Raw genomic sequence first — 24004 nt, 5'->3', positions numbered from 1 at the left:
CTGATATTGACTGTGGTCATTTTCTGTTACCACGTTTGGCAATACTTTAGTTGGCAAGCCTTTTTCTCTTTTCACCTCAGTGAAGTATCCATTTTAGGCTTGTATTTTTGTTTTGGGTTTCTCTCTGCATGCATCCATCCAGTCAGCCACCCAAAATGCTTGGTGTAAGTATCTACCCCAGATTTGAAGCTAGGGGACCATGGTGAGGAAGAGTTTAATTGAAGATACTGACTTAAATTAACCTGTAAGGTGCTGATGAGCTACTTTACCACACCATAGCTTCTGCCTTCAGGGAGCAGAGTCTGCTGAATGCCTTCAAAGAAATTCTTCACATAATGGTTCATTATTAAGTCGGGATTTCAGAAAAGATTGAAGAATTTTGACACCTTGGTTTTTCTTTTCCGTACCCTTTTCCCAGCTCCCATCATGCAAATAACAAAGTTTTTCATCTCTGTCTTTTAACAATTAATGTCAGGGAAAAGTATTTAATCAAGATGATAATATTTCTTGTACTGTTTTATTCTTTGATTGATTTTTCGAAAAAGGCCTTATTTGAAAAGCACTGTATAAAAGGAAGCAATTGTGTGGTTCCGTCAGGTCAGGTGCACATTTGGTAAGGGGTCGGGAGTTGGATCAGTTCCATATTGTAAATTCCAGGATTCTTTCCAACTTTAAAAATAAAGGGAACTGGATTTAGCCCACGGACAATAAGGTTGACAGAAGACTTAATGGTAATCTTTCAGTATACAAAAGAGCATTGTGTTAGTGAGAATGAGCAGGTGTTCTTTGTTTCAGCTAAGTAGGACAGGAAGCAGGGATATTAAATGGAAGGAAAAATAATTTAGACAAAGCAACCTCATGTGTATTAAAACACAGGAAAGTGTTACTAAGAAGGATGTAGATTTCTCTCAGAAAAATCTTTCGACTTATCTTCTCCGTGCACTGAAAATACAGAGGCCCCCGATACTGGAGAAAATATATACTAGTTATTAACATGTGCTAAATAAAAATTGATTGAAATGAACTAAATTCAGTTATTCTTTCTCTCAAGGTTATAACTCTCAGGAAGGTACTTGAGAGGTTCACAAGGAATAGTCATTGTGAATCTTAGCTAATGTATAAAATCTCTGTCATTTGAAGGAGAAAGATAGAAAAATGTCAACTGAACCCAAAAATCAATGTTTCTTATCAAGACAACTCTACATATCTGAGGAGATGTTCCCTTGCGCATGTCCTTAAAACAGCTGTGTCTCAAGGACATCTGATTGTCCACATAAAGGATTTTTTAGGGGGGAGCATGCAAAGGGAAAGAGAAGAGAAAGAATCCCAAGCAGTCGCCATGCCCAGCATGAGGTGGACACAGGGCCAATCCTACAATGGTGAGATCATGACCTGAGCCAAAATCAAGAGTCAGATGTTCAACCGACTGAGCCACCGAAGCTCCCTTCAGAAAAAGGATGTTTAATCACAATTGAAACATGATTCCAGCTAATAGCATTTTCACTGCCACCTTACTGTCTTTTAAAGGTGTATTTCCGGGGCGCCTGGGTGGCGCAGTCGGTTGAGCATCCGACTTCAGCCAGGTCACGATCTCACGGTCCGTGAGTTCGAGCCCCGCGTCAGGCTCTGGGCTGATGGCTCGGAGCCTGGAGCCTGTTTCCAATTCTGTGTCTCCCTCTCTCTCTGCCCCTCCCCCGTTCATGCTCTGTCTCTCTCTGTCCCAAAAATAAATAAACGTTGAAAAAAATAAAATAAAAAAATAAAGGTGTATTTCCAAGGCCAGATCATCTCTTAGTTGAATGTTAGGATACCTCACCACACATTGAGTTACATGACTGCATCTGGGATGCATACAGATGGATACAGGGGTATTAATTCTTTACTCCAGGATATACAAATTTGGTTGTCATTCCCTGGCTTAAAAGTATCTTCTAAATGCATGTTATGGGATAACCTTATAAACTCCTTAGCAAAACATCTCCTTTACAGACTATCCCTAGTCTTCCTTTCTGGTCTCATCTGTCAGCACAAGCTTCCCATTTCCTTACCGTCTTCATGCTTTCTGGCTTTATTCCCCCCACCTTGGCCAACAGTGCTTTTCTAGCCGAAGTGATCTTGCCTGACTTGCCCTGACATCACTTAGGAGTCAGGTGAGGTCTTTTCCTATTCCTCAAATGGATTTTTGTTCTTGAAACTATTGCAGTCTGGCCTCACATAACTTGCTGAGATCTTGAGTGATTTGTCTGTTAAACCAAGCAATACCCTTTCTGTTTTTCCTGTGCTTAACCTCTCAATTGTCATTTGACACTGACGGCTATTTCCTACTCTCTAAAACACTGTCCAGCTTAAATGCAGTGTATCACCTTCTGGTTTTTCTGCGTGCTTGGCCCCTGGTCTCAGTTCTATAGTTGTCTTCCTAATTCTCAAAAGGTCTTCACAGAATTCTCCCTTACCTTTTGTTTTTGTTTTTTTTTTTTAACAGTATTATTGACTATATTTCCCAAGCTGTACTTTTTATCTCTGTGACTTATTTTATAATTGGAAGTTTGTACCTCTTAATCTCCTTCAGTTATTTTGCTCATACCCCCATCTACCTCCCCTCAGCAACCACCAATTTTCTGTATTTTAGAGTCTGCTTTTTTTTTGTTTCTCTGTTTTTTAGTTTCCACATATAAGTGAAATCATATGGCATTTGTTCTAACTTATTTCACTTAATACCTTTTAAGTCCGTCCATATTTCAAATGGGAACATCCTTTTTATGGCTGCATAATATTCCATGCTTGTATTCTGTCTTCATCTATCAGTGGACACTTGAGTTGCTTGTTACTGTAAATAATGCAGCAAGAGATATAGGGGTATGTGTATCTTCTTGAATTCGTGTTTTTGTTTTGGCTTAGTTCCAACAGCCTCATATCTTTGTCTTAGTTTCTTCCCCGTGTCTTGCCTTATAATTCTTAATGTGTTCTTTTAGACTCCCAAATGGAAGTAATTCCTCTATGCAGTCTGTCCTGATCCCTTCCAGAATTGCTGGTTGCACCCATCTTTGAGCTAGAATTGTACCAAGTATGTATCTCTACTTTACTTTAAGACTAAAATGCAATTATTGTGGTCATATGCTCTTTTTTCTTCCTCTCTGCTAACAGATATTTATAGGAAAGCAGTGAATTGTTTATCTGGCCCCAGGGCCTATCTATCCCTCTCTAGTTCTTCTAGATTTTTTCCCTTAGCTTTTACATTTTTAAGACCTTGTTGACATTGTTTAGAGGCTTTAAGTGGATAGGTCACAGAGTTCAACTAATGTGGTATGTGCATAAATGTACATGACTTCACTTTAACTAAGGTATTTTAATTAGGAAAGCAATGTAGAGATGTCAGCTTGTACAAATATGTTAGAACAGAGATCCTATGAACTCCTATTACTCTAAACATTATGTGTGTGTGTATATTTACACTTCATTCTTAAGTTTTTTCTTCCTGTGTATTAAATTTGACAGAATTTTAAACAGTGTAAAACAAATTGTGTTTTTCATTTACACCTCAGCAAACATGGCAAGTAACTTTGACATTTTATTATGAAGAAGATACATTGGCTTTATATTTAAGGTAAGGAATCATAAAATGTGTGTGCCATGCTAAGTGACAAGACATTTCAAGTGTTGGTAACAAAAATAAACTAGAAGAAGCAGGCATGTGTATAGAAAGGTTCAGAGAAATGGATGGCAAAGAATAGACTAGTTTGCTTAATAGAAGAAGCTAACTATTTTGTACATAGCTATAGTTTAATTTAGGTGTGAACCTGGAATATAGCAGAAACCTTAATAAATCTTCATATCTGTTAATATTTTAATTGTACCAAATCCTTTTTTTAATAATTTAACTTTATTTTTTTAATTTTTTTAATGTTTATTTTTGAGAGAGAGGGAGGGAGGTGGAAGAGCAGAGAAAGAGGGAGACACAGAATCCAAAGCAGGCTCCAGGCTCTGAGCTGTCAGCACAGAGCCTGATGTGGGGCTCGAACTTGTGAACTGTGAGATCATGATCTGAGCTGAAGTCAGGTGCTTAACCGACTGAGCCACCTAGGCACCCCAAGTTTGTTTTTTTGAGAGAGGTCTGAGATGGGGAGGGGCAGGGAGGGAAGAAGGGAGGGAGAGAATTCAAAGCAGGCTCCAAGGTGTCAGCACAGAGCCTGACCTGAGGCTCAAACCCAGGAAACCGTGAGAACATGACCTGAGCCAAAGTCAGATGCTTAACCGTGAGGCACCCAGGTGCTCCTGTACCGGGTCATTTTCAAGTAGAACTGCTTATCTTAAGAATTGTAAGTGCTTACCTGTGAAAGAAGATACATGAAGCAAAACTTTGTTAATGTTTTACTTAGGATTCTATGAAATGCTGTAACAAATATTTCACTTGTTCCAAACAGTAACACCTGTAGAACACTTTACTGTGGGCGTTACCGATAGATGGGGTAGATGTCCTCCACCTGGTGATTCAGGGCTCCAGTTTCTCTCATTTTATGGCTCTCATTTCCTAGAGCAGTGGCATCTCTGGATTTGGCTAGCAGATGAGTAAAGAGGGATGTATCTTAATTTTCCCCAAAGTGATACTGACCACTTCTCTTCATATTCCATTAGCTAGAACTTTCATATGTCCCTACTTCGATGTAAGAGGAGCTCAAAAACATAGCCTCTGGCTGACTGGCTGCATCCGGCAGCAGCTCTACGCTAGTAAAAGCACAAATCCTGGTAAACAGATGATCAGCTGTAGTTCGCCCCTATAGCCAAAGAGAATGATTGTGTTACCCTGCCTCCTACATACAGAACACATTCACTTCAACTCAAGGGCATCACCCCAAAGTCTCTTCCAGTCCAGCTTCTCCATCAGTCCCAGCTGTGGCTCTTTGCAGCCTGGTGACCTATGAATTCAAGTTCATGTTTAACTACCTCCATCTCCCCTCCCCACCTTGCCCTAGCACAAATCCAGTCTACAGCGGTGGAACAGTAACAAGAGAGCTACAAGTGTCCCATCTGAAAAAAGGTAAAGTAGAAAATGCATAGTAATATCCGTCGACAGTACTGAGATCCTGTCCTGGCAGGCACTGTGAAGATACCCTGTCCTGGCAGTGTTTAGGATCTCTTGACTAGACCCTTGTTATGCATCTGAAAAAGAACTCCTTTGTCCTTTACTCACCTTGGCCCTTGGAGCTCTACACATTGGGAGCTGCCTCTTGTCTGTCAACATCCTTGGCAACATCACGTAGAGGAGTGTGACCACTTCATGCTTGTGCAGTTTGGGAACCTGGAAACGATTTTACAGCCATTGTTAAGACTAAGTTCAGGGTTTATTCACCAGTACAGTCCCTTTAGAAACAACAGATAGCATAGGTATGGATCTCCATTGGTTACACATGTCAGTGTTTCTTCCTGACAAACAATTTCAGGTATTTCAAAAGGAGGAAATGTAACACAAGGAATTGGCTTCAAATGTGATAGAACAGAGCCACCAAAGAAATGACAGTGAGTAAACCTAGAGACTGACAAAATGAGAAACCTTTGCACATCTTAGGGATAGAAGGGCAATAGGAGAAAGTGATATGATCAGATATTATCCGATATTATATCATCAGATCTTAGCTCCAATAACAAGAAACTGTAAACTCCATGAGGGATCCGAGTCGTCCATATTCTTTTACCTTTTCGTGTCCCCATATAACGAGCCCTCAAATGTTTACTTAACTAGTAAATCCTTCCACTGATATCACTTAGAAATACTCACTAGGAATCTAAAATGTGGCAAAAATGATGGTATTCAACAGTGAGATGATCCTTAATTTGTGGATCAGATGCAGTTAGTTGTTTTGGGACCTTATTTGATAACTGTCATCAGCATTTAGAGAATGAGAAACTGTCAAAAGTTTTCATTTAAATAATCTCTTCCTGTTTAAGGCTCTTGGAGTTTGGAACAACATCAGTTTTTGTGTAAACATAGAAGGAAGAATTAAAAAGGAATAAAGTATGTATATGTAGGTGGCTCATGCCAAAATAAATTGGGGGGGGGGGATGTGGGGAGAAAGAGAAAAAGCTTTCCAGAATTGCTAGGGAAATGGAAGCTATAGCTTCAGAGGTTAGATCTACAACTCTTAGTCTTTGTTTCATTTTTGGAATCATCCTCTAAGTTAGTAATAACATTATTTTGTCTACTGGTTTGAGCCAAAAATCATCACTTTTTTTTAAACTCATTTAAGAAAGAATCTGTAAAATATTCCATTGGATACTTTAGCAGTCACAGAGGAGTAATTCTATAATACAGTTTTTGAAGATATCACAAATGCCATTTTCTCTGTTCCTGGATGTGCCTTTATATGCTCAAGTGTATAGATATGCTGGATTCAACTCAACTGTGGCTTTTAGGATAGGCTTTGAGCAAAGTCTCAAAATAGTAGATACATTTAACAACTTGGGAGTTGAGAATAGTTTAAGAAGCTTTTATGACTGTTGTCTTTCTTAGAAAAAGCTTTGCTTGAAAATTTCTGTGTGAATAGTTCCACTTATCCACAGAAATGAAGACTTTTTTTTTCGTTTTTTTGCCAGAGCATGCCAAATTTAGTTGCCATGTTTTGCTTTTAAACACATGAGCATGTTTATAATTCTTTCATTTACATAGAAACTTCAGGTTTGTTTACTTCTCACATTGGTATAAAATAAGAATGGCTTAAAGTATAATATACTGCATTTCATTTTTTTAAATTCTAAAGCACGTGTGCAAGCAGGGGAGAGGGATAAAGGGAGACAGAGAATTTTAAGCAGGCTCCACACTCAGCCAGGAGCCTGACGTGTGGGGCTCGATCCCATGACCCAAAATCAAGAGTCAGACGCTCCAGCCGACTTAGCCACCCAGGCTCACCTACACTATTTCATATCTTTATCCTTCAGGATATAGGCTTCCCATTTAAAAATATCAAGGCCTTGATATAAGCTGTGTCTAAATAATATTCTGACTAACAAGGGGGAAATACATCATTTTACATACAGACATGCCTCAGAGATACTGTGAACTTGGTTCCAGAGTTCTGCAATAAAATGAATATCATAAAGTGAGTCAATTGAATTGTTTTCTCAGTGCATGTGAAAGTTACACTTATAATATATTGTAATATAAGTGCAATAACATTGTCTTTAAAAAGTACATATCTTTGGGTGCCTGGGTGGCTCAGTCTGTTAAGCATCTGATTCTTCAGCTCAGGTCATATCCTCACAGTTTGTGAGTTCAAGCTCTGCGTTGGGCTCTGTGCTGACAGTACGGAGCCTGCTTAGGATTCTCTCTCTCCCCCTCTCTCTGCCCCTCCTCCACTAGGTCAGTCGGTCGGTCTCTCTCTCTCTCTCTCTCTCTCATAAACTTAAAGAGTATATACCTTAATTAAAAAACACTTACTACTGAAAATGCTAACCATCATCTGAGCTTTCAGCAAATTGTAATCTTTTTGCTGGTGGAGGATCCTGCCTTGATGTTGATGATTTCTAAATGATCAGGGTGGGGTGACCCTGGTAATTTATTAAGATACATGAAGTTTGCCATGTCAGTTGACTTTTCCTTTCGTGAACAATTTCTCTAGCATGTGATGCTGTTTGATAGCATTTTACACACAGTAGAATTTCTTTCAGAATTAGTCAATCTTCTTGAACTCTGCCATTGCTTTATCAGTGAAGTCTAGATAATATGCTAAATCCTTTATTTTCAATTCAACAATCTTCACAGCATCTTCATTAGGAATCGATTCCATGTCAGGAAATCACTTTCTTTAGTCGTCTGTAAAAAGTACCTCCTTACCTATTAAAGTGTGATGAGATGATAGCCATTTGTACTGTGATTTATTTCGCTTAAAAACTTACAGGCCATTGCTGGGTAATTGGCATAATTTCAATATTGTTGTGTCTCAAGGAATAATTAGTCACATTTTCAGGTTCCACTTCTGGCTCTCTTGCTGTTTACACCACATCTGCAGTCACTTCCTCCACTGAACTCTTAAAACTCTCCAGAATCATCCAGGAGAGTTGCAGTCAACTTCTTCCGAACTCCTACTCCTACCTCATGTGAATCGTAGATGTCCTTAATGGCATCTAAAATGGTGACTCCAGGGCACCTGGGTGGCTCAGTTAAGCATCTGACTCTTGATTTCAGCTCAGGTCTTCAGGGTTGTGAGATTGAGGCCCGTGTTAGACTCCGTACTGACAGGAACCTGCTTGGGATTCTCTCTATGCCCTTCCCCTGTTTGTGCATGTTCTCCCCCCCCCCCCCCCCCGCCTAAAAATAAATAACTTTAAAAAAAAAAAGGTGACTTCTTTTCAGAAGGTTGTCCATTTACCTTGCCTAGATTTGTCAAAGTAATCATTATTTAGAGCAGCTTTAGCCTTAAAAAATGTTTCTTAAATAAGACTTCAGAGTGAAAATCATTCCTTGACTCTTGGGCTACAGAATGAATGTTGTGTTAGCCAGTGTGGAAATAGCATTAATCTCATTGTCTATCTCCAGAAGAGCTCTTGGGTGACCAGGTGCATTGTCATTAAGATGTAATAGTTTGAAAGAATGTTTTTTCCTGAGCAGTAGTTCTCAGCGGTCCTCTTAAAATAGCCACAAAACCATGGTGTACACAGATGTGCTGTTATCAAGGCTTTGTTATTCCATTTACAGAGCTCAAGCAGAGTAGATTTAGCGTAATTCTTAACAGCCCTGGGATTTTTGGAATGGTACATGAGCTTTGGCTTCAATTTAAAGTTACCAGCTGCATTAGCCCCTAACAAGAGAGTCAGCCTGTCCCTTTGGTGCTTTGAACCCAGCAATTGGCTTCTCCTCTCTATGAAAGTCTAAGACGACACCTTCCTGGACGTTGAAAATCTGTTGTGTAGTGTAGCCACTTTTATTAGCTAGATCTTCTGGATAACTTGCAGCTTCTACATCAGCACGAGCTGCTTTACTTTGCACCTTTATGTTATAGAAATGGCTTCTTCCCTTAAAGCTCGTGAACCAACCTCTGCTAGCTTTACATTTCTGCAACTTCCTCACCTTTCTCAGCCTGCTTAGAATTGAAGAGAGGGCCTTGCCCTGGATTAAGCTTTGGCTTAAGGAAATGTTGTGGCAACTTGGATCTTCTATCCAGATCGTGAAAACTTTCTCTATATCAGCAATGAGGGTGTTTTGCTTTATCATCATTTGTGTATTCAGTGGAGTACAGTTTTAATTTCCCTCAAAAACGTTTCTGCTGACAACTTGGCTGTTGGGCCCAAGAGACCGAGCCCTCAGCCTCTCTTGGCTTATGTCATGCCGTCCTCACTAAACTGAATGATTTCTAGCTTTTGATGTAAAGTGAGAGACATGTGGAGCACCTGGGTGGCTCAGTCGGTTGAGCATCCAACTCTTGATATGATCTCATGGTTCAGGTCATGATCTCATGGTTTTTGAGGTCGAGCCCCACATTGGGCTCTGTGCTATCAGTGCAGACTAGGATTCTCTCTCCTCCTTTCCCTCTCTGTCCCTCTGCCACTTGCACAGGTGTGCACACTCGCGTTCTCTCTCTCTCTCACTTTCAAAATAAATAAAAATTTAAAAAGGTAAATAAAGTGAGAGATGTGTGACTCCTTCTTTCATATTTAGAAACTATTGTAGGGTTATTATCTTGATTTCAGTATTGTTGTGTCTCCAGGAATAGGAAGGTCCAAGGGGAGGGTGAGATACAGTGGAATAACCAGTTGGTAAAGCATTCAGAAAAACACAAATTTATCAGTTAAGTTCATTGTCTTATGTGGATGTGGTTTGTGATGCCCCAAACAATTAAATTAGTAATGTCACAGTTCTTCGCTGATCACAGGTCACTATGACAAATACAACGTAAAAGTTTAAAATATTATGAGAATTACTGAAACTTGACAGAGACGTGACGTGAGTGAATGCTATTGGAAAAAGGGCACCAGCAGACCAACTCGGCACAGGATTGCCATAGACCTTCAATTTGTAAAACGCAGTATCTGCGAAGCACAATAAAGTGAAATGCAATAAAATGAAGTGTGGTTGTATACAGCATGTAAGTTATGAAGAGTAAGCTTGTCTCTCCTGTGTCGGCTCTGTGAAGCTGTGGTATTAGAAAATAATCAGTTGGAAATTTTATTAAAAATAATTACTTTGTGAGGGCGCCTGGGTGGTTCCGTCAGTTAAGCATGTGGCTCTTAATTTCAGCTCTTGTCATGATCTCATGGTTCGTGGCATCGAGCGCCACATCAGGCTCTGCAATGACAGCACAGACCCTGCTTGGAATCCTCCCCTCCCCTCCCCTCTCCTCTCCTCTCCTCTCTCTCCCTTCCCAGCTTGCACGTGCCAGGGTCTCCTTCCCCTCCCTCCCTCCCTCTCTCTCTCTCTCTCAAAATAAATAAATAAAAATTTAAAAATTTATTTTAATTATTTTGTGTCAGTCCTTATAGTATTTATAGATATGAAACATCAGGAGAAAGTCCTCTGGTGTTGATCTAGGACAGAAAATGTGCTATGATGTCGGTCTTTTCCATCTCTAATTGTGTTGACTTCCTTTCATGCTGTCTTACAATGCAAATATTAAAACATTAGGTATATTTTTGCTGCCTAGAATAATTGGTTTTACTTTTTAAACATGCTATCTGTAATTTCAAAAAATATTTCCTTCTGAACTTCCATGCCCTGAGTTTAGAATAGTCTTGAAATTATAGGTGTCTAATAAGTATTTCTCAACTGTCAATTCAACTGCAGCCTTTGTGCTATTACCTCATTAGGAAATGACACAGGAAGAAAACTCGTTATGTGATAATATGAAAACACATATTTGTCAAAAAGATAAATGAGGCTGTATTGAAAACCCATCTGTTGTGGTGGGAGTCAAGTGGTTTAGACACATTTGGGCATGATACCTTCTTTTTAAACAGGAAAACAAGATTCCTGTTTCAATCCTTGGAGCTTGTATTGTGCACTTAAATGTGTTCTTTTTTGTCTTTTATAGGTGATATTATACCCAACTTCTAATAGCTCCAAGTCAGCTGAGTTGCACCGAATGGTAGTTCCAAAAAATAGCCAGGACTCTGACTTAAAGATCAAATTAGCAGTGCGAATGGATAAACCACCACATATGAAACATAGTGGGTGAGTGTGTACTTGAAGATGCTTTTCTCCTGAATTATTGGATCTCGTTTCAATGTATCACTTTTGCCAGTTTACTGACAGAACAGGTATATCATGAAATTTTCCCCTCAAAATGACATTTACAGGTTAACTTAATTTTTTACACTCCTAGACACGTTTACAGCTAAATATATGTGTATTTAGTTATTATAACTGTGTGCATGCTAACATAATATTAATAATTGATTGCACTGGTATTCTGTATCACTCATGTCAATGAGGAGCAGTGATGGATGGAGATAACTTCCAAGAACTACTCTTCAAAATATAATAGTCAAAACAAGCATAGTATTCAGCTCTCCAACAGCTAAACTTACATAAAATATATTAAAGCTAAGATGTCGTTCGCATATAACCCAGGACACTGTGAAAGGTTTGTCAGGAGGGATGTGAGTGTTCATCCAATATGTGAGTGAAAAACTAAATCAATGCTGGAGAGTAAGCCAGAGGGCAGGACCTGTCTCCTGCGGACCACCATGGGTCAGAGTCCGTCGTCCTCTCTTCCAGGGTTCCTTTTCCCTTGTAGTTGGTGAGGTAATAAGTCTGAACTCTTGAACATAATGAGTTTTTTTAAAAACCTCGGTCTTTCTCAGATTAACACTGTAGGGCTCACTACAGTCAAATCACAGAGTTGTTAGCTATTAGGAAAGCATGTGATCTTTTTCTTCACGAAGGAGAGAAACAGTCGCTAAAGTGGCTCCCTTTGAGATTAGCAGCCAACATGAGTCTAAGAAAGTACATTCCTATACAGAGAGGTGTCATCTTCTGGCTTTAGAGCCAAATCACCAACATTGTAGCGGAGTTCACTGATGAGTCAACAAGATAAGGATTCTTTGGATGACTAACACGGGGCTAAGGACTACATTGCCTCCTTAGTTTGGATGGGCAGTGTATGCAGTGTCAGAATGAGTCTCCCTGATGGGAGAAACAGCTCAGAGGGTGGGCTCTTTGAAAGGAAACCGTAAGTTGGGTAGCTCACATTGTGGCATCTCAGTGTAGTGTTGCAAACTAAAGTCTAACTATGACTCAGCTCATAATGCAGATGGAATTCTTGGGATTTAATATTTAGAGTTCTTCTCATTCATTCATCTCCCTGGTCACCATTGATTTATTTAGCAGGCACGTATTGAGCACTTGCTCTGTTCCACCCAGAGCAAACCTCAGTGAGGTACCATCTCAGGCCTAAGGAAAGTGGCTAGTCAGGGATTCAGACTTATATACAAGTAGCTGTAATAGTGATGTTAGTCATGAAAATCCCACAAGACACCTGACTTTCAAGATAAAACTTGGAAGTGTGAATTCAGGTGGGCAATGAGGAGGAAGAGCATCCCAGTCACATGACCTAGCATATTCATGGCCAAGAGTTCTGGAAGGGCTGTTAGCCAATGAAGACAAGTTGGGCGCAGTTAGCATAGAGCGCGTTGAGACAAGAGAGTTAGAATACTACTGCCATAAAGTGCTTAGAGATTAGTAGAGCCTAGATTTGGACATAATATTTCTTCTGTTTTTACATCAGTCTCTTTTGATGAATGGCACCATAAGAAATTGGAACCTATGTACTATAATTCCAACAGAGTCCTTAATTTGCAAATGTCCAGCACCATGGTGAATACCCCTGGAGCCTTAAAATTGTCCAAAGAACCAAGATTAAACATGAGGTTAGGCACATGGCAAATTCTGCAGCCTTTCACTTGTGTGGAAAGAAAGCCCTGCTCTCTTCTTTGGCAATTTCTTCCCTTAGAATGCTCCAGGGCAGGTGAGACAATCCAGCCCCCTTCCAAGACTTGATTTTGTTGTTGTTTGTTTTTCCTTTTTTTTTTTTTTTTTTTTTTTTTTTTATCATCACTCCTTTGCCCTTAAGAAGAACTGGTTTATATCCTATCTCTGAGCCCTTGACTAAATCAGGGCCCCCGCCCCCGCCCCGCCGCCCAGGATGTGTCTGGAGTTGACTTGTGTTCAAGACTGCTGGTGAAAGGGATCACTAAAGAGAATATATCTTAGTCTCTCAATTTAATACATAAAGCCCAAGAACTCGCCTTGGATTCAGATGAGGAATGCTTTAGATCCATCCACATCAATTATTATCTAAAATGATCGTGACAGACATTACTAGATATTCGGGTGTCTCTGCAGTTGATAGTATGTAAAAGGAAGGAATTCTAGAACTGAAAATATCTGTGATGCTGTTCTCCTAGTTGGTATGTTATTCAGCATAATTAAAGACAACATATTTCATAATAATTCCTTAAAAACTAATACCAGTATTGGACATAATAATGATCAATCAGAATTAAAAGTTTTCAACACTGCTGCAATAGGTGATCCCCATGGGCAGGCACAGGTGTTTACTACAAGTGCCTGATTGGGTTCCTCAGTGCCTGTGGAGACATACAAATATTTTGAATATCACCCCTGTGTATGTGGGCAAACATGATTTGACCTATATTATAATTGTATTCATCTATTTCTGCAGTGTTTCATAAATGGATTTTACTGAACTTAATTACATTTAAGAGAAAGTCCACTAACCTTTTTCTTCCAAGTACTCTATCATATGCCAAAGCAATAATAGGATATGAGTAGTAGATTAATAGCATTTTGCTTTGAGGCTGGAGTGTGTTCTGTCAATAGTTCATCCCATAATGAATAATTAACACATGAATAATGAATAATTGAAAAAGAAACAAGTCAAGTTAAAAAAAGATTAATTTATCTTTAAAATATAGCAAACCTCTCTTACAGAGAGTTGTCAAGTGGATTAAACAATAAATTGGGAAGGTTATGGGTTTTTATCTTCAGAGCACTTTTGAGAACTAGACTTTGAAATACTCTGGGTTGTTGGTTATAAAAACCTATTGGCTTTTAAAAATAATAATGGGTATCTCTTATATGAACTACTGGAACATATAAATAGATGAATATTCATCACATGTGTAGAGCACCTGTATGGTCCCTAAATATTTTATCAATGTTTTTTATATTTTTTGTGGCCCCAACTGCACTGTGAGTTTCTTAGACCCATTTGAATCCACTGCCTCCCACAATGTGCAGTCAAGGACAGATATTAATATAATGATGATGATGAAAATAATAGTGTGCTCCTTAGAGTTTTAAGGAAAAAATTTACAGTAGGTTGCATTCCTAAGTTGAAAAGTAAAGAGTTCTAGGGGCGCCTGGGTGGCGCAGTCGGTTAAGCGTCCGACTTCAGCCAGGTCACGATCTCGCGGTCCATGAGTTCGAGCCCCGCGTCGGGCTCTGGGCTGATGGCTCAGAGCCTGGAGCCTGTTTCCGATTCTGTGTCTCCCTCTCTCTCTGCCCCTCCCCCGTTCATGCTCTGTCTCTCTCTGTCCCAAAAATAAATAAACGTTGAAAAAAAAAAATTAAAAAAAAAAAAAAGAGTTCTAAACTCACGTTACATAGAACAGAGTATAATTTAAAATGAAAAATACCTAACGGGCACCTGGGCAGCTCAGTTGGTTAAGCACCCAACTTCAGCTCAGGTCATGATCTCCCCATTCGTGAATTCGAGCCCCACATCTGAGTCTCCACTCTCAGTGCAGAACCTGTTTCAGATCCTCTGTCTCTGTCTTTCTCCCTGCCCTTAACTTGCTCATGCTCTCTGTCTCAAAAATAAACAAACTTAAAAGAAAAAGACCTAAAATAGATGTGTTTGGTTCTCAACTGTTGCATTTTTAAATAATCTTTTTTTTAAGTAGAAAAATATATCTGTTCTAAAGCTCATTTTTCTGGTAACTAATGAGTCCGTGACTATACATTATAGTTTTTTTTTTTTTTGAGTAGGAATAACTGTATGCAAATGAAATTACATTTAATTTGGATAAAATAAAGATGATTTCATTCTTTTAAAACCAAACCACATGACATATATTTGATTGTTTAAAAAGGGCTCATTTATTCTTTTGGAATATATCCTATAAACTAATTATATAAACTCATATAAATCTGTTAAGTGAATTACCAGGTAGGTTTTGAATGGTTAAATAATTCATATCCATTTTTTTTGCGGTTGTTTTCCTGCTTTTTCTGGGTAGCCGGAAGACAGAAGTGTTCTAGGACAAATGGACTATCCTTTAGCATAGCCTAGTGGCTAAGTAGCAGCATTAACTTAAATCTCAGAAAATACTATTCCTCTTTTTACTGAATTACATTTTCCTAATTCAAAGGTTATTTTTTTCAGTCAGACAATAAAGTGGAATGAGATAAAGCGAATGATTTATGATGACAATTAAGCCTACAATGGAAAAGGAAAAAGAAGAAAATTAAATTGCCACAAATATGCAGAAGCATAAGACCAGGGTCTGTCTCTCCGAGGTCTCCGTGCACATGTTTTTTGGTTTTTGGTTTTTGGTTTTTTTAATAGTGAAAATGAATGAAAACCTCATGAGTGTCTAACGATAGGAGAGTTTTGTCACAGTTAAGAACTGGTAAGACTTGTAAGACAAAATATTAGCCAGATCACTGTCCTCCTATACATCTGTTTCTCTTTGTGCAGAGTCATGCTTGGCTCTTTAAACATTTCTTGATCAGATAGATGTATTGAAGCATTTTGTAACTGTCGTTTATAAGTCTCTGTTTAATTAATATCTTAAAGGTTTCAAAGGCCCCGGGGCCTGTTTCTTGCTGCCAGGGAGAGACAGGAGTGGAGATTGCAGTGGGAAGAACGGTGTCGACACCAAGCTGGCTGCAGGATTATTATCCCCTGCTTTCCCACAGAGCCGGCCAGCCCTGCATTCAGGGACTGCAGTGTTAGGCTGTCAGACGTGGCATTTGCTCTTAACGTGAACAGACTGCGCTGTAATAAAATTGGATTGTTGATGATTTTAAGGTTTATGATCTTCAATTAGTTTGGGGGGTAGTCTGATGATCAAAGGGAGGAAAAATCTTACTTTTGTCAAGATGGCATTTGCTCTCAGGGTCCAGGCCTTACAGAAAGGACACGTCTGTTTTTTCCCTGGAAGAAAATTGATTCTCACTTTAAGTTGACCTTTTAGAATGATTTTCCTACATGTCCTTGTCTAAAATAGCCATGTTTTGACATTTGAACCTATATATAGGTCTGTTTGCCTTCTCAATTTGAATTTACCTCATTCTGACTTATTCTTATTTCATAGAAATCCTACTTCTTAGTGCCTTGCGAAAACCTCTGACAAAGTATTTGCTAGGTTCTTAATAAATGATTGATTCCTTTTCCAAATACAGCTCTCAGAAGAGAAGTCTGTCTGTGGTACTTTATAAACATGAATGTAACTGTTGTAGAATGATAAAAGGAATAAGCCCTCAAGGCAACTTCGTTTTTCCAGATACCTTATATTCATGTCCCTTTCTGCATGCTAATTTAAATCATTAACTGTATTTTTCATTTTAATTTACTGATGACTAGTTATGTAATAATCATAGAAACATATTCAGGCATGGTTTTAATGATCCTTAAACTACATGTTTTAACTTCTCCTTTGCAAAACCTTCTCGGATTTCTCCTGTAATAAATTAGTTTGCCACTGAGGGTTGATGGGGGGTGGGAAGGAGGGGAGGGTGGGTGATGGGTATTGAGGAGGGCACCTTTTGGGATGAGCACTGGGTGTTGTATGGAAACCGATTTGACAATAAATTTCATATATTGAAAAAAAAAATAAATTAGTTTGCCTTTAACTTTAAGCCTAAATGTGGCTTTCTCGAGATTTTTCTTCAGGGAGTGACATTTTAAGTTATTTTTCATGCATCAAATAACTATGCTCTCTTGCTTTTAGGCATCCTTCAGTGTCCTATCTGAGCATCTTAAAAGCATGTGAGGCCAAACAACTAAAAGTAGAATTGAGGTCTTGTAAAATTTTCTTTCAGGAACCCCAGACCATACTCATAGGTTATTCTAATGAATTCGGGGCACTTCTTAAAAAATTACAGTGAAAACTAGGAATAATTTAAAATATTTTACGAACAGTTAACATACAGAATTATAATAGACCAGTTCCATCTCCTTTATTGGTGCCTTTTATTATACAGTTTTTCTATTTGCACACATTCAAAAATTTTAAAATATTATCACCGAGTTTATAAATTAAAGCTCTTGGGCTTGTTAATGAGCATTGTGGGAGGTCGGGAAAAATTTGAACATTAGTTACAGACATTTAGTTGATTCCTCAGATGCGTGACTGCACGGTAGTGCAGGTGGAGGGCAGTGCGGTAGTAGTTGTATACAACAAGTACAGGTGTCAAGCCCAGGATACTGGGTTTGGGTCTCAGTTCTGTCACTAACTTGGATAAGTCACTGCACCTGTCCTGGCCTGGTTTCATCAATTGCTAAAGGGGACATCGGACTAGAACATTTGAATGGTCCCTTCAGCTCCCCAGAGGACAGCCTGAGAAGATAAGACATTTGGGGATTCATGTCAGTCTTCTCAAGATAAGAAAAGGAAGTATGGAGACTGACTGAAGCATCAGGCTGCTTTTGTAGAAAAGTAATTTGAAAATACACATCGTAGAATTGTTTATACTCTGATAGTAATGTTAAAAAACAGATGCATATAAAAATTTAGAAATGAAATACACTAAATATACTAAATAGAATAATGCAACTATGGGTAAAATTTTCTTGATTTTATAGATTTTTTGTGATATAGTTATACTATTATGATGAAAGAATGCAATTATCAAACTAAAGATCAAACAGGTTTTCTTTTAATTAACAGTAGATAATCACTAGGGTGCCTGGGTGGCTCAGTCGGTTGAGTGTCTGACTTCAGCTCAGATCATGATCTCAAGGTCAATGAGTTCAAGCCCTAGGTCAGGCTCTATGCTGACAGCTGGGAGCCTGGAGCCTGCTTTAGATTCTGTGTCTCCCTCTCTCTCCCCCTCTCCTCCCTCCCTGTCTCTCAAAAATAAACACACACACACACATGGTAGGTAATCAGATATTTGGTAAAACTAATTTATTAGGGAAATTTATTTGAGAGGTTTCCTTGAGATGGCCTTGAAAGACTCCTGTCCATCCAGTGTTTGTCCTATTACTTTTTTTTGTTTATTTTGAGAGAGGATGTATGAGTGGGGGAGGGGCAGAGAGAGAGAGCAAAAATCCAAGCAGGCTCCACACTGTCAGGCCAGAGCCCAATGCAGGGCTCGTTCTCACGAACCATGAGATCATGACCTGAGCCAAAATCAGGAATTGGACACTTAACCAACCATCCAATATTTAAAGACTCGGTGTGGCTGAACATGCGCTCTGGAGCCAGACTGCCTCTCTTCATATCCTGGCTCCACCAATAGCTATGGCATCTTGGGAAAGTTGTAAAACCTCTCTCTGCCTCAGTTTCTTCATCTGCAAAATGAAATTGTTGGTAGAACGTAACTCATAGAATTATTTAGAGGAGGAGCATTTTATTTTTTTATTGCAATGTAATTAGCATACAATCTTATATTGGTTTCAGGTGTACAACATAGCTTTAACAATTCTATACGTTACTCAGTGCTCATCACGGTAACTGTATTCATCACCTGTCCCCATACAACGTTATTACAATATTGTGTGATGCTGTACTTTTTATCGCCATGAATTTATTTAATAACCAGAAGTTTGTACCTCTTAATCCTGTTTATTTCACTGATCCTCTCATCCACTTCCCCTCTGGGAACCATCAGTTCCCAGAGTTTGTATTTTTAGAGTCTGGGTTTTTTTTTTTCTTTTTCTTCATTTATTTTTTTAGATAACACATGTAAGTGAAATGATACAGTGTTTGACTTCCTCTGACTTAATTCAGTTAGCTTAATACCCTCTGGGTCCATCTTTGTTGTTGCAAATGGCAAGATCTCATTCTTTATGGCTGAATAATACTCCATTGGATATAGATACCACATCTTTACTCAACACTTGGGTTGCTTTTATATCTTGGCTATTATAAAACTGCGGTAAAGAAAGTGTGCATATGTCTTTTCAAATTAATGTTTTTTGTTTTCTTTAGGTAAATACCCAGTAGTGGAATTACTGAATTGTATGGAGTTTTTATTTTTAATTTTTTGAGGAACCTCCATACGTTTTTCCACAGTGGCTGCACCAACTTATATTCCTATCACCAGTTTATGATGGTTCCTTTTTCTCCCCATCCTCACCAATACTTGATATTTTTTGATACTAGCCATCCTGATATGAGAGGATACCTCATTGTGGTTTTGATTTGTGTTTCCTTGATAATTAGTGATCATCAGGACCTTTTCTTTTTTTTCCCCCCTTTTTATTTTTATTATTATTTTTGTTAATATATGAAATTTATTGTCAAATTGGTTTCCATACAACACCCAGTGCTCATCCCAAAAGGTGCCCTCCTCAATACCCATCAGGACCTTTTCAAGTCGTCTTTAGAAAATGTTCCGTATGTCTTCTTTAGAAAAATTTTTATTCAGGTCTATTTTTAAATCAGATTATTGTGGTTTCATACAAATGCCAGTGTTCTAGTTCTATGAAAGATGTTGATATTTTGATAGGGATCGTGTTGAATCTGTAGATTGGGTAGGATGGATGTCTCCACAATATTCTGATTCATGAGCATGGAATAGCTTTCCATTTGTTGGTGTCCTCTTCCATTTCTTTCATCAGTGCTTTATAGTTTTCAGAGTACCAGTGTTTCGTCTCCTTGGTGAAGTTCATTTTTAGCCTTTTTTTTTTTTTTTTTTTGATGCAGTTGTAAATGGGATTGTTTTCTGAATTTCTCTTTCTGCTACTTGATTATTTGTGTATAGAAATGCAACAGATTTCTATATAATAGTTTTGTATCCTGCAACGTTATTGAATTCATTTACCAGTTCTAGTAGTTTTTTGGTTGAATCTCTAGGGTTTACTGTATATAGTATCACGTCATCTGCACATAGTGACACTTTTACTTCTTCCCAGTTTGGATACCTTTTATTTCTTGTCTGTTTGGCGTGACTAGGACTTCCAGTATTATGCTGAATAAAAGTGGTGAGAGTGGACATCCTTGTCTTGTTCCTGATCTGAGAGGAAAAGCTTTCAATTTTTTACCATTGCATATGATAATAGCTGTGGGTTTTTCATATATGGAGAAGTAGTACCTTAGTGTGTATAATGTGCTTTCAAGAGTAGCTGGCTTGGGCGCCTGGGTGGCTTAGTTGGTTAAGTGTCCAACTTTAGCTCAGGTCATCATCTCACAGTTTGTGAGTTCAAGCCCCACATCAGACACCCTGCTGTTGGCACCGAGCCTGCTTCACATTTCTCTCTGCACCACCTCCGTGTTCTCTCTGTCAAAATAAATAAACTTAAAAGTAGCTATCTAGCTCACAGTAATACCCAAAATGTTTTAGCTATTGATAAAACACTAAAGAAGGTATGTGTTTGGGTTGAGAGACTTACTAAAAGAAGGAAAAATAAATCTTAAATATTTACAATATGAAACAAAACAAAAATCAAAGCACCATGATAAAAAATGCTGGTACATCAGAGAAGACAGAATAGGACTGGGTGGAGTGTTACTCAGCACTGGAGAAATAGGACATAGCGAAGACCCTTGTGGACCATACTAAGTACAATCCCACCTGGCCCTGCGTTGTGGGGAGGAACTTTGGTAGTTAGGTGACACATGAAATGTCTACTTCCTGGGCCAAATTTGGTTTAAAGCATAGTCTGTGTCACACACCCAGTGATCCATCCAAGAACAAGGACTGCAGCCTAAATTCCAAATACCAGAGACTGAAACCTCAGCCTTGCCTTTAGGAACACCTGCATCTTTGAACCTTTATCGTGTTTTGTACGGGTTATTCTCTGTATGAACTTATTGCGGTAATAAAACAATTAACAAAACAGCTTACGTTTGTATTTTCTGTTTCCTACCTGTCTGCCCCATATTTTTTCTTCTCAAAATCCATTCCTTTAAAAAAAAAATCTGGGGCACCTGGGTGGCTCAATCCGTTAAGCATCCGACTTCAGCTCAGGTTGTGATCTCGTGGTTTGTGAGTTTGAACCCCGTGTCGGGCTCTGTGCTGACAGCTCAGAGCCTGGAGCCTACTTCAGATTCTATCGTCTCCTCTCTCTGCCCCTCCCTGCTCATGCTCTCTCTGTCTGTCAATAAAAAAGCGAACATTAAAATAATAATAATTAAAACAAGTCTTTTGGAGAAGTACGTGTTAGCTAGGATTTGTTCCAATCTACGGTTGAAGATGGACTATCACTTGATCTTGATAAGGGTGGGAGGGTCAATCCTTGAAGTTAGTTTCTGTGGGGTATAATAGATTGTTCTACTCACTAAAGTATTTCTTGTCCATCCTGCAATCGTCATGCATGGACAAATATTACTCAGAACTGCATATCAGGAAATGGATGGTAGAGAAACATTTGGATTAAATCTTATTACCAACCAGCTAAATACTTTAAGCCCTCATTTTATTAGAATGTTGCTATAGAACGATCTGGGCCTTGGGTCTCAGGTGGTGATGAATACATAGAACACCTTTTTCTTTCTTTTTTTTTTTTTCCAGTTAACATTCTTTATTTCCTATTTATTCTGGATCCTTCACTTTTTTCCAATTTTTAAAAATTTAAATCCAAGTTAGTTAACATATAGTCTAATAATGATTTCAGGAATAGAATTTAGTGATTCATCATTTACAGATAACACCCAGTGCTCATCCCAAAAAGTGTCCTTCTTAATGCCCATCACCCATTTAGCCCATCCCCCCACCCAATACCCCACCAGCAACCCTCGGATTGTTCTTCGTATTTACAAGTCTCCTATGGTTTGTCTCCATCTGTTTTTATCTTATTTTTCCTTCCCTTCCCCTATGTTCATCTGTTTTGTTTCTTAAATTTCACATATGAGTTAAAAAACGTATTTGTCTTTCTTTGACTTATTTTGCTTAGCATAATACATTCTAGTTCCATCCACGTTGTTGCAATGGCAAGAGTTCATTCTTTTTGATCACCAAGTAATATTCCATTGTGTGTGGGGGGGGGTGGTATATATACACCACATCTTTATCGGCTCTAGGCTGTCGTCCTCCCCCCTTTTTTTTTTTTTTTTACTGCCTTGTCCCAAAAGGATGCTCTAAAGATGAAAGGTGGTCTTAAAAGGGAAGATGAAACTTTTTGAGCAGCAGTCTTTCCTCCATATGATCCTAATAAAGTCTTTGAAGGAATTTCATTTAGAAACCCCGTTCACAACTAAGTGAATTAATTAAAAGGGCACCATTTCCATCTCACCTGCACCTCTGGCAACTTTCTCTTGCTCCTTCTCAAGCATCCATTAGGGCTGCTACTGAGTAGTAGAGGGGACTGGCCTGTGGGTGACCTAGGCTCTAGCCTGCTCTGCCTACGGGTTGCTCTGGGTCTTTAGTCATGTGCCTCCTTAGCTTCATCTTTAAAGCAGCATATTGAGCTCATTAAAAAAAAACAAACTTTTAGTTTTCTTCCAGCTCTGAAATTTCTTTCAATTTTTTATTTTAAACCTAAAAGTAGGTGTCTTAAGGAAAGTAAAATAGAAATAGTTCGTATTCCTGGGGTAGAATAGAAACAGGTAAATGATTTTCAAGGCATATCATTCTCTTTAAGGACATTTCCATAAACAAGAGGCACAGGGTACAGGGGGGTTAAGAACACAGGCTTTGGAGTTAGACCTGGGTTCATACTTGAGCCCTGTCATTTTTATGCAAACTTGGTCATACCTAGCTTCTCATGGCCTCACTTTTCTCAACTATAAAGTTGGATTGTCCTCAGCAGGAAATGAGATCTACTCAGAAAGCATGTAGCACAGTGCCTGCTACCCAGTAAGTGCTTGATCACCTAGTAACAGTTGTTACTAGAATAAACATTATTTTTAAAAAATTGTAGTCCCATGAGGTATAATAAAACCTAAGTTTAACAACATAGTTTGATTGTATTTGGAAGAAGATGCCCAAAGACATATGGGAAAATAGCAAATCTTAATTCCTTCAGAATATAAAAATTATGTCCCCCATTAGGGCCCTCTGCTTTAATTTTTTTGACAGTTGTTATGGACATAGGTGGTGGTGGTAGTTCATATGTGTATGTTTTGCTGTTAACTTTGTTTTGTCTTCTGTATGTCCATGGAGAAAAATAGAAAATATTATGTAAGAGCACTCAGATAAGCTCAAGTTCTCAAAAAAAAAAAAAAAAAAAAAACATCTGGAGATTATTTCATAGCAAGTGAGAAGAAGATAGAACTTTTCCCTTTATTTTAGCCCAGTACAGTCTAACTTATTTTTAAAATGGCAGATGCTTTCAAAGCATGATATTTTAAACAACTAGTCGTGTCTTTTGTAAGTTTAGGGCAGTTGCTGATTTTAATTTTCTTAAATCTTTAGGTGAGTGTTGATCCTCTATAGCTTTAAGCAGCCTGTTAGGTTTGGAAGTATTAAAATTTGTCCACTTTTCAGTAAGTTATTGTTCACAGTAATTTTTACATACTATGTAAGTTTTCATTTTGTTGGGTGTTTTAAGTTGGTTTTATACATGCTTCATTTAAAGAGGGATTGAGAAAAGCTTATACTTAACGATTCAAAGACTTGTGTTTTGTAGTTACAATAGCATCCAAGACCTTCGTGTTGTTGAATAATTAAATATGCTAATGTTTTATGAAAACAGTTGCTGGGAAAGATTGGCATCATTGAGGTTGGGGTTCCAAGGATTCTTCATGAATGTTCTCAAGTGGTTCCTGGTACATGCCTTTGGCAGTGTGATGGACACTTAAAGAATGCTTTTACCCCGACCTCTGCCCCTGCACCTGTCAGTTCTTGGGTCAGGTGTGATCTCTGCACAGGGGCCCATCCTCCCCA

At 38.5% G+C, this 24004-nt stretch overlaps 1 protein-coding gene across 18 annotated transcripts in view; it reads left to right on the top strand.

Annotated features, from left to right (window-relative positions):
- The window catches only part of CADPS2 (calcium dependent secretion activator 2), a 540447-nt gene that overhangs the window by 289999 nt on the left and 226444 nt on the right, over positions 1-24004 (top strand). For all 18 annotated transcript variants that reach the window (XM_030308335.1, XM_030308333.1, XM_030308325.1 and 15 more), the window contains exon 8: positions 11016-11155. In XM_030308335.1, coding sequence (XP_030164195.1) covers positions 11016-11155 — 140 coding nt within the window. The remainder of the gene's footprint in view (positions 1-11015; positions 11156-24004) is intronic.

The sequence above is a fragment of the Lynx canadensis genome, chromosome A2 (assembly GCF_007474595.2).
Source record: "Lynx canadensis isolate LIC74 chromosome A2, mLynCan4.pri.v2, whole genome shotgun sequence".
In the NCBI taxonomy this organism is placed as follows: domain Eukaryota; kingdom Metazoa; phylum Chordata; class Mammalia; order Carnivora; family Felidae; genus Lynx; species Lynx canadensis.
Note: the sequence above shows the minus strand (reverse complement) of the source record. Positions and strands in the feature narration are given on the sequence as shown.